Source organism: Natator depressus, chromosome 3 (assembly GCF_965152275.1).
Source record: "Natator depressus isolate rNatDep1 chromosome 3, rNatDep2.hap1, whole genome shotgun sequence".
NCBI lineage: Eukaryota > Metazoa > Chordata > Testudines > Cheloniidae > Natator > Natator depressus.
In genome coordinates, this window is record NC_134236.1 from 74,614,059 (window position 1) to 74,628,283 (window position 14,225).

At 40.1% G+C, this 14,225-nt stretch overlaps 2 protein-coding genes across 2 annotated transcripts in view; one reads left to right on the top strand and one right to left on the bottom strand.

Moving 5' to 3' along the window:
• KLHL32 (kelch like family member 32) overlaps window positions 1-14,225 on the top strand; it is a 235,362-nt gene that overhangs the window by 198,511 nt on the left and 22,626 nt on the right. Inside the window, exons 14-16 of the mRNA XM_074948134.1 lie at window positions 1,734-1,881; window positions 9,242-9,359; window positions 11,423-11,585. The gene's annotated coding sequence lies outside the window, so the exon portion shown is untranslated. The remainder of the gene's footprint in view (window positions 1-1,733; window positions 1,882-9,241; window positions 9,360-11,422; window positions 11,586-14,225) is intronic.
• The window catches only part of MMS22L (MMS22 like, DNA repair protein), a 140,441-nt gene continuing 126,864 nt past the window's right edge, over window positions 649-14,225 (bottom strand). The window contains exons 21-25 of the mRNA XM_074948131.1: window positions 13,734-13,945; window positions 9,203-9,369; window positions 7,656-7,752; window positions 6,459-6,626; window positions 649-2,549 (exon numbers count right to left, since the gene is read on the bottom strand). Of these exons, the coding sequence (XP_074804232.1) occupies window positions 2,468-2,549; window positions 6,459-6,626; window positions 7,656-7,752; window positions 9,203-9,369; window positions 13,734-13,945 (726 nt within the window). The 3' untranslated portion in view covers window positions 649-2,467. The remainder of the gene's footprint in view (window positions 2,550-6,458; window positions 6,627-7,655; window positions 7,753-9,202; window positions 9,370-13,733; window positions 13,946-14,225) is intronic.

Consider the following 14,225-nt stretch of genomic DNA (forward strand, 5'->3'; position numbering starts at 1 on the left):
GGGTTTTGGCTCAGCTGATCCACAAATGACAGATCAATTGGGCAGATCCAGGCCAGGCCACCCCAAAATCACTCTTGCTCTGCAGCTAGCTGCAGAGACTCTCTTGAGATCTTCTCCAGGGAATGATCTCCACCTGGTCTGGGGTCTCCTCTGCAAATGGCCCCACGTACAACTGATCTGCAGGTTTTGGCCCTTCTGCAGGTGCACAGTGTGGCTGCAGTAGCGTATAAATGAATGGTTTATTTAAAATTATTTAAAATGAAAACTGATGTTTAAAAAGAAGTGTAAAAGGGTTAAATATACTTTGTATACACACATGCAATATTCAGTACCTTAAAGGGTCTTTACGGCTACAGCTTATAACAGACATACACAATAGATGGCTGGTTTCAGACTTAAAATACATTGAAGGAAAATTAAAGTAATTCAGCAGCCTTTTTTGCTAGTGAAATATTTGGATGGAATGTTTTGAGGTATACTAGACAAGCCACCCTACCCCATAATACTCTGCAAAAGCCTTGCTCTCTTTATTATCAAGACTGTCAGTCACATCTGCCCCCATCCACACCAAATAATTAAACTACACCAGACTGCCTGCTTGGCAGTAGTTGAGTGATATCATGCAAAATGCTTTATTTCTGTTTGCATTAACTTTTTGACAGAGAAGAACAATAATTTCCAAACTGTTTAAATTAGTGTCTCATGCACCAAGAGCTATGTCACATTTTCATAAAGCATTGTTGCTTTTTTAGAAACTTTACAGACAGTATCAACTCTACCTTTAAAAACCTCACTGAACACATCATTAAATAATTTGTTACAATACCGATTCTTTAAAAGTCAAAGGGCTTACTTTCAGGAAGTAATACTACAGTCAGACATCTGTTCTGCTACCTACTGTGTGATAAAACTCAGATTTCAAAGGCATCTCTATTAATCTCATTTGGAGAGTTTTCTTAAAGGAAAAAAAAAAAACTTTTTAGAAGCACAAGCCTCTTGAGATGAATAAGACTCCTTCCAGGTGCAGAAGCTTACAACACCAGTTCAATAAGTCACTTTCATAATGAAAAGAACCTCCATGTTCTGCACTATTAAGTAGCCTAAAGAGGCTTTTAGTTACTACTTTATCTGACGCAACAATAGCTGATTTAAGGAAAAGATTATCTGTTTCTACTTGACAGGAGCACTGTAACAAAACAGATGCTGCTCCGAACAAGATTTTAGGGACATTTCTGAAGCTGTAGTTGTTAGACACAAAAATAGTCTCTCCTCCTCCCCCATTAACTCTGTAAAGTTAAGGCCGAGTAACTTTAAAAGTAGATAACCAATTCAATGGTGTTGCCAGAAGGTGCACACACATACTACTTCCATGCCACAGGAATAAATCTTAGGAACCCATGTTAATGAGTCAAGTGAAAGATCTGAATTCTACAGAATCTTAAATAACTTTTCTCTGAATAGAATTAAAGTTTAGGAACCTTTATGATGGACTAGAGAAAGGATCAAGAGATTATCAAGGACACAGTGAGAGGTTTGAGAAATCCATCTAGCCAGGCTAACCCAACGTTAAACACAGTCTGAACTAACTAGAAGAACTGATTTCAAAATCTTTAAGTGCGTCAGCCTTCTCATTCTCTCCCTTTATTCTTCGTCTCAGTTAAACCAGCTAATGAAATTCACACCAAATTTTGTGGATTTTACTAGATTTGTAATTTAGTTCATTTTAAATCCAGGATAAGAGGAAGACTAGGAAATTAACACTTCAGTCAGAATGGGAGATCTTCTTGATATTCAGGAACCTGAGATTTGTCCTGCATGGAGGGAAGAAGCAACAGAGATGAGGAATCTGAGAGACCCGAAAGGTTTCAATACAAGAGCAAGGTTAGGATGCCTGTCTCTATTCTGTTCAACACATACACACGCCTTTCTATTAACGTAAGATAGCCTAACCCTGATCCAGCTTTCGGTGAACAGATTGCATTCATTAAGCTCAGTATACTTACAGGAACTGCCTTTGTGTGCTCCATATAAAAGCCTGCTGCCTGACCCCCAGAGTTCTACACAGCACACTTATTTCTGAGCTACAAAACACTTTCCCATTAGAAATTTAGAAATTAAAATTTTGTTCAAAACACACTGAACATCAGTGGGACTTGTGCTAAATCACTTCAGCTCTACTGAAAATCTCACATATTGTCTTGTGAATATTAGATGGATATTTCTAATATTTAATTAATTTGCAGTATCTTTCAGTCATCAACTGAAAGACAAAAGATTTGAATTACTCTTCATATTTCTGACAATAGTCAAATGCTACCAATGCTATTGGAAAAACAGCTTAACTTTTAAAAAGCATTAAATAGATTCTATTTGTAAATAAACAACTTTGATAGTGCATTACAGTAACAGTAAGGCAGTAACAGTGTGCAAATATTTCAGGGGGAAAGAATTAATCACCAATACATTGTTAACTTGTCTCATTTTCCAGTTTTAGTATCTCATTTTGACCAGCTGCTGTAAGGTGAGATAACAGTCTTTTGTAGGCTTCTCTGTTAAAAACAAAAGCATATAATATGCCAGTTAAACAATTTCATAGGACTTAAGAGTAAAAAAATGCACAGTTTTCATGCAAGCTTTTCACGTAAAGTAAGGTAAGACCAGAACTTTTTCCTTCCTCACTTCTGCAATTGCTTGGCTTACTATGAATTTTTAGCAAAGTTTGGCTGAGGGGCAATCAAGGATCGAATGGCACATAAGAGCAGCCATACTGGGTCAGACCAATGGTCCATCTAGCCCAGTATCCTGTCTTCCGACAGTGGCCAATGCCAGGTGCTTCAGAGGGAATGAACACAACAGGTAATCAAGTGATTCATCATCCCCTGTTGCCCATTCCTAGCAAACAGAGGCTAGGGACACCATCCCTGCCCATCCTGGCTAACAGCCATTGATGGGCCTATCCTCCATGAAGTTATCTAGTTCTTTTCTGAACCTTGTTATAGTCTTGGCCTTCACAACATCCTCTGGCAAAGAGTTCCACAGGTTGACTGTGCGTTGTGTGAAGAAATACTTCCTTTAGTTTGTTTGGCACATAGTAAATGGAATATCTTCAAGATCTAAGTAAACTTTCCTCCTAAGCTAGACACTTCTTTATTTTAAATTGTGTATTTACTTGTCTAGCTGAGGCTCAAAACCAGAATCATGTAGAGAGCTCACTATGTTACCACATATTTAAATTTTGTCTAGGATATTTGGTATGTAGTTCATGGAGTGGTGGTTCCAAAATGGCACACTATGACAGGCTGCTAGAATGGGCTTAGAAAGAAGGTTAAAGATATCACCATATCATTAGTTTATTATCCACTAAGACCTTTATGTAAAGAACAGATATGAAATATTTCTATATTTTTCTTCACAAAATATCCTTCTCAATCATTTCAATTCTACAAATATGGTTTAACATGAAAATCACAGCAAATATATGCAACCTAACATTTCATAGTGTCATTACCAGTGGAATTTCTTGGCTTTGTTTCTGATTTACATGGGATCTGAACTTCAACAAATGTAAGCATACATAGAATAATACATAATTATGTACATAGATATTTATGCTTAGAGGATCTAGATTTGAGAAAGAAAGCTTTTTACTAGGATGATTGTATTTTCATTGTTCATGGATAAGTCTACGATTATTATCCGTGACTTCCAGTGACCTCTGTGACATTGGGGGCCCCCTCAGCTGACCACCCACCCTGTAGGGTAAAAAACTGCTATCTGACTGAATGTGCTACTTAGAGGGTACTGAGCCAGCAGTAAGGGACTCCTGCAGCAGCCCAGCTTCCGGGGGTGGCCGCTGGTGCCAGCGGGGACCCTGAGCTCCCCAGCTGCCAGTGGTGGCAGGGGCCCCCCTGCAGCTGCTCAGCCACCATGAGCAGCCAGTTTCCGCCCCCCGCCCCGGCCACGGGCAGAGGGATCCTGGAGCTGCTCAGCAGCCGCTGGCAGGGAGACCCTGCAGCTCCCAGCTGCTGCAGGCAGGGGAGGGGCAGGGGCAGAGTGCTGGACCCTCCTCCCTCCCCAGTTTGTCAGGAATGTTCTTAGTAAAAGTCAGGGACACGTCACGGCTTCCGTGATTTTTTGTTTCTTGCCCGTGACCTGTCCATGACTTTTACTAAAAATGTCCATGACAAAATCAGAGCCTTATTCATGGATCACCTTAAAGGGGTGGACAGGGAAGCAGTTTATAAATACAAGTTTTATTAATAAAGTTTTTACACATTTATAGAGAAAACATTGTGGAGAACATTAACACCAGATCTTAGAGTATGTATTATGAGGTTATTACTAAAGAAAACTTGACTGTTTGGTAATCCCCTAGTATATTCTTGGGGAAGTTCAAACAAACTGTCTTTTTACGCTCTGTTAGCAAATGGATGAGCTTTGCTTTATTGACAGTATAAAAAATGTTATATAAAAGTGTCTACAGACTACATGATCAAAAGGAAACATTCAGGGAATTTGAAAACTCTCCTATCACTAGCAGAATAGCAGTCTAACACAGCATGTACTTATTTAAAATAGAAGCGACTATTTTTTTGTGGCGGGCTATAAAAGGAGAGAAACTTAATAAAAAGCATGCCATGTTTTATTTTACATTTAACTCCTTTCATTTGTACTCTTTGCTGAAAATGAAACTTGTACCATGGACAATGATTGAAAAATATGCTTATTCACTTTACGTATATTATGGGTTGGCGTTTGTATGACTATGTAAAATACAAAATGAATATAATATTTATAGCCCCAATCCTGCAGAGTTACACACTTGTTTAACTTCACACATTGTGGGTAAAATCCAGACCCCACTGAAGTCAATGGCAAAACTTGCAAAGGCTTCAAGGGAGCCTAGATTTCACCCTTTCAGTAGCCCTGGTCCCGCTCAGCAAGGAACTTAAGCAACAACGTAACTTTAAGCACTTCTAGAGCCTAAAACTCCATCTATACTACAGCACTTGCAGCTGTGTCACTGTAACGCTTGTGGTGGAGATGCTCTCCTGTCGGCTTAATAACTCCTGCCTCCACGAGAGGTGGTAACTATGTTGGCGGGAGAAGCTCTCCCAGGCTTCTCCCACCGACACAGCGTTGTCCACACCTGCACTTAGGTCAGTATAACTTACACCACTCGGGTGTGGATTATTACACAGTCATATGCCTAAGTACCCAGCTGAACAGGAAACATCAATTTAAATATTTGATCCTTAGCTAGATCCAAAACCAATAAATGTAAGAATAATTGCAACCTAAGAGAGTTAATATTCTACATGGTTAAACACTGTACTCATGTTGGACCAAACATTACACATTGTAATGTGCATATTACTCAATTGAAAAAACTGACATTAAGTACATTTAGTATTTTTCCTCCCTTTAAATTTTATCCTCCATCCCTCTCCCTTCAGTATCAAGGGAATGAAAAGGAACACATTACCTTATTACAGAAAAGTACTGCTACCCCATTACGTTATTCTTACTTTAGTGGGAAAAACAAAAAACCTGAATACCAGTCTCTTACTAGTGCTTAGGACCACAGCATGCATTCTATTTTCTTGACTTATAAAAGTGAGACAAATTATACTTTTATGCATGAGAAGATGGAATCGTTCCTCCCCATTTAGAATCCTCTAAGTGAGCATCTTCCTTAATATATGCATCCTGCATGACTGTATCCGCTCTACAAGCCTGATTTCCTGACCCTTTCTCTCATGCTCCACTGGGAAATCACACATTACTGGTGAATTTCTGGTTCATTATAAAGTATATTTTGCTATCATCTTTTTGTTTTAATTTTAGTATTTTCAGTTTATATTATGTAAAATTAAAATGACTCAGAGAGGATTTTTTGAAGGATCTGAAATCACCAGCTTTGATTTTATTTTTTTATTTTAAATTCTGTATAAAAACCCTTAAAATTAATCCATGGATATTTCTTATGCCAAGCCTGAATCAGATATTTACACTAAACTTGCAGTATTAAGCCTTAAAAATAGGGACTTATAGCACAATCAAACTAAGGAACTAAACAGATTGTAAGCTCTTTGGAGCAGGGACTGACTTCCTGTTTTGTGTTTGTATCGCATGTAGCATAAAGACGTCCTGGTCCATAAGTGTGCTCCTAAGTGCTAATGTAATATAAATAACCATTATTTATTTATATGGAAGCCAGCAGGCTCTGCATTAAATTACTGTGTTTTTGCAAGCCTGGTGTCAAAACATCTGAGAAAGCATTTCACAATTCTAAATCATCTGTATGTGCTAAAGTTCTAAAAAAAGTTAAATTTCTGGCTGAATATACTTACACATCAGTTACATGAAATCTATGCTGCAGTCTAAAAGTTGCCATCCGTCAAAAGAATACACCTCTGTTGTTCACTGACAAAAAGCAATAATAATACAAAGTGTACCTTTGTGCAATGTTTCTGCCAAGCCCTTGTTTGTGCTCTGAATCCTTCAGGGACTGTGTGATTGTTGGAATCAGACTGATAACGAGGTGCTGATCCAAGACTGCCACTACTTCCAGGATGCTGTAAATCTGATGATCATATACTGTGGTATAGTCCTGGATAAACTGCCTGAAGGAGAGACAGGGGCACTTAATGCAAGGTCAAAACTAGATATAGAGAATGTGCAAAAGAACAACCACCAAAAGAGTCTGATCAGCAGAACCATCTTGAATGCATGGAAGTTTTCATTTTATACAAAAGACTTTAGGGGCTGCATTTTCAAAGGCTAATGCTACAGGATCAACATGTACATGCACAAATTTTTACCAGTGAAACCTGAAGCCCTGAGATCCTGCCAGCTGCTCCATGTGGGCTGACCTCTTCGTCCAGGGCACTCTGCCCTGAAGCAGGGGTCTCCTTGCATGGAGGAGCTTGCAGGATGAGAGCTTAATTATATATAATAGACAAAGTGGTGAGGTGAGGGTATGCAAAATTGGACATAAAATGCCCCTGAATAGGTTGAATTTTTTAGCGTATGGGCAGACTGGTGTTCCAGCAAAGAGCCCTACTGATTTCAATGGGGCTGTCCACACAGCTGTTGGCCTGCACACTACACAATACAGGATCAAGGTCTATGTTTGCAAAATTTCTTTGGGCACTGGGCTCATGCAGTTTGTTCACTGTATGTACATGGGGAGTGGGATTCATAGGCAATACAATCCTGTCAAGTTTTGTAAAAAGCTCAATTTTCACAGTGAAAAATCTTCATGTCACAAATTGGGAATTTCAGTAATAAAAAATGTAAAAGCAAAAAAACAGTCAGATGTGCCTTTCAATTTAGGCATGTGCACTTCGGCAATTTGGCTTCTGACATCATGCTTCACCATTCACACAAGGAGTTTCTCCCATTATGGTTGCAATACATCCCTCTGTTGTTTGTCTTTCAAAACAATATGGAATCCCCAGGAAAATTTTTATTTTTTTCTTTCACTTTTTAGCCAACCAGTATTTTAAATCACTGCCAAGAATGCAATAATTTAAGTATCATAAACAAGTAACAGTGCATTAGGTTAGGGATAATTAGTTATGTAAAAAAACATGTTTGCTGTCAAATGCTTTGCAATAGCTGCACTGCCAGTTGGCATATTTTCTGGTTACCTAAACACAGAAGTCAGTTGGGTGGCAGGTTCTCTTCCCGACCCTGCTTGGCAGTCTTCTACCACGTACTGCAGAATCTCACTAGATAGTTTTTTAACTGTATAAGAAAAATCACAAGATTCACAGGTTAGGTAGGCTACAAAGAACAGAATGAATCATAGACTTATTCAGTAGAAAAGGGCTTTCTCCACCTTTTCCTTTCTGAGGCCCCTCCAACATGCTATAAAAACTCCATGGCCCACCCATACCATCACAACGTTTTTTCTCTGTATAAAAGCATTAAGGGGGCGGAAGCAGGGCAGTTGCCCGGGCGCCCACGCCACAAGGGGCACGGTGAAACTAAGTTGCTCAGGCTTCAGCCCTAGGTGCTGGAGCTCAGGGCCTCAGGCTGCAGTCCTGCATGGTGGGGCTTCAGCTTTCTGCCCTGGCCCTAGTGAGTCTTAACACCAGCCATGTTTGGCGGATCCCCTGAAACCAGCTCGTGGCCCGTGGTTGAGAACCCCTGCAATAGAACTCTTACCGCCCCACTGTTATGATTGAAATACATGGATTTTAAGCACCGTCTTTTTAAAAAGGGGAAAAATTAGATTTTAAGCATTATCCCCTAAAGACGTACACTCTCCATGGAAATGGAGGTATATATTTCAGTTTGGGTTTTGTTTGTATTCTTTAGATCATTCCCACTCTGAATGAGAAGGAAGCAGTCAGGCCATTCTAGCCTGCTCAAAATTAAGAACAGGAACTATCACCAACAGTACTACTGTTTTTTTTCTCTCTTTTTTTTAAGTATGGAATATATTTATCCTTCCTTCCACCCCAATTTATTTGGAATAATACTCATTTGCAATGATAATTTCCTTCTTTTATAAATTTGGAGCTGTATTCAACCCTGGGTTATGTTGGGTTCCTGGTCTTGGCAGAAAGTCAGCCTACAGAGGGTCATGGCAGTAAAAGTCTTAGCCAGCTCATGCTTCAAGAGGGGGGCTAACGCAGTTGCAAAGTGGATGGTACTGGCTGGGACATATGTGGCTGTGGCTGTTGGAGGATACACTGATTCAAGTGCATCTCGAACATATTCTGCCCTTGAAACTTCTGTGGGTCACAGTTAAAAGATGACTAGACAGAACCCCAGGAAAAGGCAGAGGTGAAAGCTTCCACTGGCAGAGGGAAGTGGAAATCGCACCCCTATGTCGACTACCCACACAGTGGGAGGATGACTTGAGTTCTTTATTTTTATTGGTGGGTTGTGCAATCACAATCAAACTCAGAACTGTACCAAGTTAATGTTCATAATTATTCTCAAGATTGTGATGTCTTTGAAAAACAGTGCACTACTTCAGCCTTTGCCTCAGATATCTTGGAGGGAGAAGTCTCAGATCAGGTAAAGAACAGGCAATAGGAATGCACATTTCCCCATATCATCCTGCCACTGTGCCTCAACCACTCTCTGCAGTGTAATAAACCTAGCTACTTGGATGAAAAGTGCTCAGTAAGTATAAAATATTACACATGTACAAGTATATATTTAAAGTTAACAAGCACCTCACCTTGTGTTTCATTAACTAATACCATGCATTTCAAAACAGCAGGGAGAAGCAACACAATGTCACATACTTCAGTGCTCTTGGTTCTTTGAAATACTTGAAGGATGAAAGCCAGAACTGAGGCCAGGCGAGGAGGAGGGGAGTTACCTTTGAACTGGAGGTAATTTTCCCTGGAACAAAATAAAGCTCAGTCCATAACGTATTTTTTCATTAAGCAATGGTACAACAAATAAAATATTACATCCTTTAAATAGAGTATTGCCGTATTTCTCCAAGAGGGCCATTAAGTAGATTTCTCTCATTATGTAGGATCAATTAATGGCTTCTCTTTGTCTTAGTCGTAGCCCTGGTCTGCACTGCGGGGGGGATCGATCTAAGTTACGCAACTTCAGCTACGTTATTCACGTAGCTGAAGTCGACGTACTTAGATCTACTCACCGCAGTGTCTTCACTACGGTGAGTCGACTGCTGCTGCTCCCCCGTCAACTCTGCCTACACCTCTTGTGGCGGTGGAGTACAGGAGTCAACGGGAGAGTACTCGTGGATCGATTTATCACGTCTAGATTAGACACGATAAATCAATCCCCGCTGGATCGATTGCTATGCACCGATCCGGCAGGTAGTATAGACATACCCTTAGAAATGATTCACAATTAGGGTGACCAGATGTCCAAATTTTAAAGGGACAGTCCCGATATTCGGGGTTTTGTCTTATATAGGTGCCTATTACCCCACACCCCATCCCAATTTTTCACACTTGCTATCTGGTCACCCTACTCACAATTCAGCAGAGCACCACCAAGTAGGGGCTTACAACTCACCTACTGTTGTGCTAACCCAGAAATGGCAGCTATCACAATTATGGTCAAATGCTCAAATATGTCTAATAAAAGCTGAATCCACAAAAAAAAAAAAAAAAAGACAACTTTTGATTGTGCAAAACCCAATTATACACATGTAAATGGCTCCTTATAAGCAATGATACTCAAGGACATATCCTTAAATACATAAGCTCTTTTCAAAGCCACACTATATTTGACCCTTTGCATTTATGCTCTGTGGGCAAACTTCTCCTTCTCAGATCCCCATTTGAGATCTCCACTCCAATTATCTGCTCTCCTTAAACAAACATACAGAACTCCCATTGTGTAAGTTGACTTTTTCCTTTGTTTCCAGGAAACATCCACCAGATTTCCAAGGACAAAGTATCCGAAATAGCATGTCCTTGAAAATAGGCCTCCAAAATATTTTAAGAACTCTTAGTCAATTATTTTATTTCTTACATGCTTTCCGGTTGACTAAAACCCTAAGAAGTTTAACTATTCACAGTCTATATTGTTTGAAGTTATATTAACACTAATATATAACTATAATTAACACTAACTGGCTACTACTTCATCTTTGCCAACGTTATATTGTAAAGGGACAGACAACTTCCACCTCTGCTCAGCCAGAATAAATACAGCAGGCTCAAATATAAAATTGGTCACAAAGACGAATGGTAACTGACACCCTAGGGCAGGAATGAATTTTGACATCAAGCACATTTTAAGTATTCCAACTTGTTGACTTCAGTTGTTGTTTTTCACCAAGAGGATGCAAGAATCTGAGCCATAGTTAGTCTGAAATTAGGAATGAGTTTATTGAAATATAAAGACAACCCTTGGATTTTATGAGCTCAAGAGAAAATATATGTAGTACAATAACATAACATTGTATTTACTCATCAGGTAGTACAATCCCTTATGGAGCATGCAAAATAACTTTCCAGATATCTAGCACTAGCTTAAAAAAAAAAAAAGAAATATTGCCCATGAAGAATAAGGCCTGGTCTACATTAGAAACTTAGATTGATATAGCCACGTCTCTCAGGGGTACGAAAAATCTACACCTGAGAGACGCAGCTATATCAACATAACCGCCAGTATAGACAGCACTAGAATTCTTCCCTTGATCTAGCTGCTGCGTCTTGGGGAGGTGGAGTAACTGCACTGATGGGAGAACCCCTCCTGTCAGTAGAGGCAGTGTCTGCTGAAATGGTTTATATGTAGACAAGCCCTTAGTCTACCTTGCCCCAGCTCTTCCCTGCCTTATCTCAGCGAGAGCTGGTCAGGAATTTTTCAATGAAATGGATTACACCACGAAATGCTGATTCCTTGAAACCAAAACTTTTAGCGGGAACCTATCAGTTTTGACAAAACTTTTATTGGGAATGTTTCTCAGGTGTAGGATGGAATTTCTGGTCAAAACCAGAAACAGATGTTCCACCACAGAATAACCAATAGTCCAATGGTTAGAGAACTCAGGAATGTAGGAGACCCAGCTTCATGTAACTGCTCTGCCTGATTCAGAACATGGACTTACACTTGGTTCTCCCACATCCCAGGTAAGTGCCCTAACCACCAGGATATTAGGCATTCTGGGGTGGATGGTGGGGGTCTTTCTCTGTTTTTTCACCAAAAACAAAAAATTGAGAGATCTCCGTTTTGGAACAGGAAAAATTTTGAAATCTCAAAAATGTTAATAGGCCTGGAAAACTGTTTCCCACCCCACTCTACTCCCAGTCTCCATTCTCCCTGGCTCCTTGCCCAACCAGTTCCAGACGTTCCCTGGGTCTTCATCTGATCTCAATCTCTCAACCCACTGGCTCCCAGTCCCCATCTCCCCTACCTGCCTCCCAGTTTCTTTGTCCAGCAAGCTCCAGTCTTTCATACCCCAACCGCATTATTCCAGTTTCCCCTCTCCTACCATCCTTCTTTTCCTCTCTACCACCAAGGTTCCTTGTTTCAATCTATTCCCTATGCCTCCCAATCTGGCTCTTGTCCTCTCTGCTTTAGAATCAACCAGCTTTTTCCTCCATGCTATCTGAGCCAGTGGGAAGGTACTGAGAACACAAGAGAGACAGGACCTCTGTTCCAAGTTCCAGTGTCCATAAGTAGCCCCGAGCAGCAATCACAAGAAAAGTCATTCTCTCAGCCCCAGGATGGATGGAATCTTTGGGGAATTTAGCTGTGAAGCTCTAGCAAGTTTCTACTGAGCATGTGTGAACTGTGATTTTCCAGTGGCTTATAATTTAGCCAAATCTGGGGGGATTGTTCCTGACAAAAAAGCCACCCTAGTGCCAAAGTTCAAGTCCCTGCTCCAAAGTATAGAGGCATTAGAGCATCTCAAAGAAAAGGTCACCAGAATTTTTTAAAATGGGCAAGCCAATGTATTTTTCCCTAGCCTCGTTCTCAGGTTTGTCTGAAATTTTCCAGATATATTCAGTCTGCAGCAAAAACCCAATATGTAAAATTTCAGACCAAACAGTTAAAATTTGGCAAATTAACAAGCAACTGAAAACAGGGTCTTATAATGGGAAGTGTCAAGCAACCTTAATAACAGGCAATGCTAGTAGACCCATGTATAATAATAGATGATACCACCACCACCTTCACTAAACACTTATAAAGTAGATCTCAAAGCACTTTACAGAGGTGGGTGGAAATATTATGCCAACATTACCTATTAAGTAACTGAGGCACTGAGTGGTAAAGTGATTTGCCCACAGTCAGAGTCAACAGCAGTGCTCTAAATAGACCCTGATCTTCTGCCTCCCAGTCCAGTGCCCCATCAAAGAGCCAGACTACCTCTGATATTATCTGTCACATTAATTAGAGGTTACAGTACAGTATCTAGTTTCTCAAGGATTTGATTGAGGGACATAGGCAGTAAGTTTATTTGGTGTTTGGGGAAGAGTACTTTAAGATAGTTTTGTGGTGTTTTAATTGTTAAATTCAAGCTGCTGCACATGTGTCCAGAGGCTAAGGGTAAATTTAAAATGAATAATGGCCCCGGTGCAGGACATTTGTCTTCTTTTCTGTTCTTTATCGTGTCTGCTCCCAGTCCACAAGGACCAGGATCTCTGATGAACTATTCAACGGAGTCCTGAACCGAGGGTCATTTCAGAGTCTCTATTCTCCCTGCTGTTTTCCAGCCTGCACATTCAGGAAGTAATAGACCAAAAATAAAAATATTTGCACTGCTTTATCTTTTTCCCCACTTCAACCTCATTTAAAAGAAAACTGAAATAAACCAATATAATAATGTATTTGATACGAGAACTCTTTTCACACAGAAGTCACTAAAAATGTAAATCCTGTAGACATTCATTCATCTCCTGTTTATTCATCTTAAAAAAAAAAAAAAAGACATGCCACCTGAAAAGTATGCTCTTAGCTGATCTGTATAATCTGTGTTCTCATTACAGTTATCCTCATTCCCCCCACCATCAACCACCTTCTGATGTTTGCTACAGCCAACTATTGCATCTTGACTTAATTTAGATTAAAAGCTCTTTGGAGCAGGGACTGTCTCTTATGTGTTTGTACAACACGCAGCACATGGGGCCCAGATCCAGACTGAAGGCTGTGTGCGCTACTCCAGTATAAACAATAATAATAATTAATAGTACCCTTGTCCCCCCCATGGATTATTTGGGAAGAAGTTAAGCCTAGGTGTCTACAAACTGGTTTTCTCCTTCTCCAGGCCTTACTTTATGACATGTGCAGTGGTCTTCCGCAGATGTAAGGTCTGTGGGATGGTAATAGAATTGCACAATGCCAGCAGCATGGGATGCTGTCCAATTCCTGGAGAAGATGGTGAAGGAGGGAGAAAGCGCCCAAAATACTGCTGAATAACGCTTCCTAGCAGTTGGTTCAAATAGGCACCTTGAGTTTGGGACTGACAGCATATAAAGGACAAGCCCTGTGGAAAGTAAAAAAATTGAACAAGTATAAATATAAACAAGCATCCAACATCCCCCTTCTAACTGTAACAGCTTCTGAGGCCTAAAGCTGTGTGTGAGCTAGTCCTGCATGCAGAATGGTAACTGTGGCTCACACGTTCACTTCATAACTACGGAATCTCATTGTTTTGTAAAGCACATTGTGATACTGGAGTACAAAAGGCACCAATCCAAGTTAAATATTGTTCCTATTAATGACATAATAGAAAAAGTAATTATTAGAATAAAGATCTGATAGGA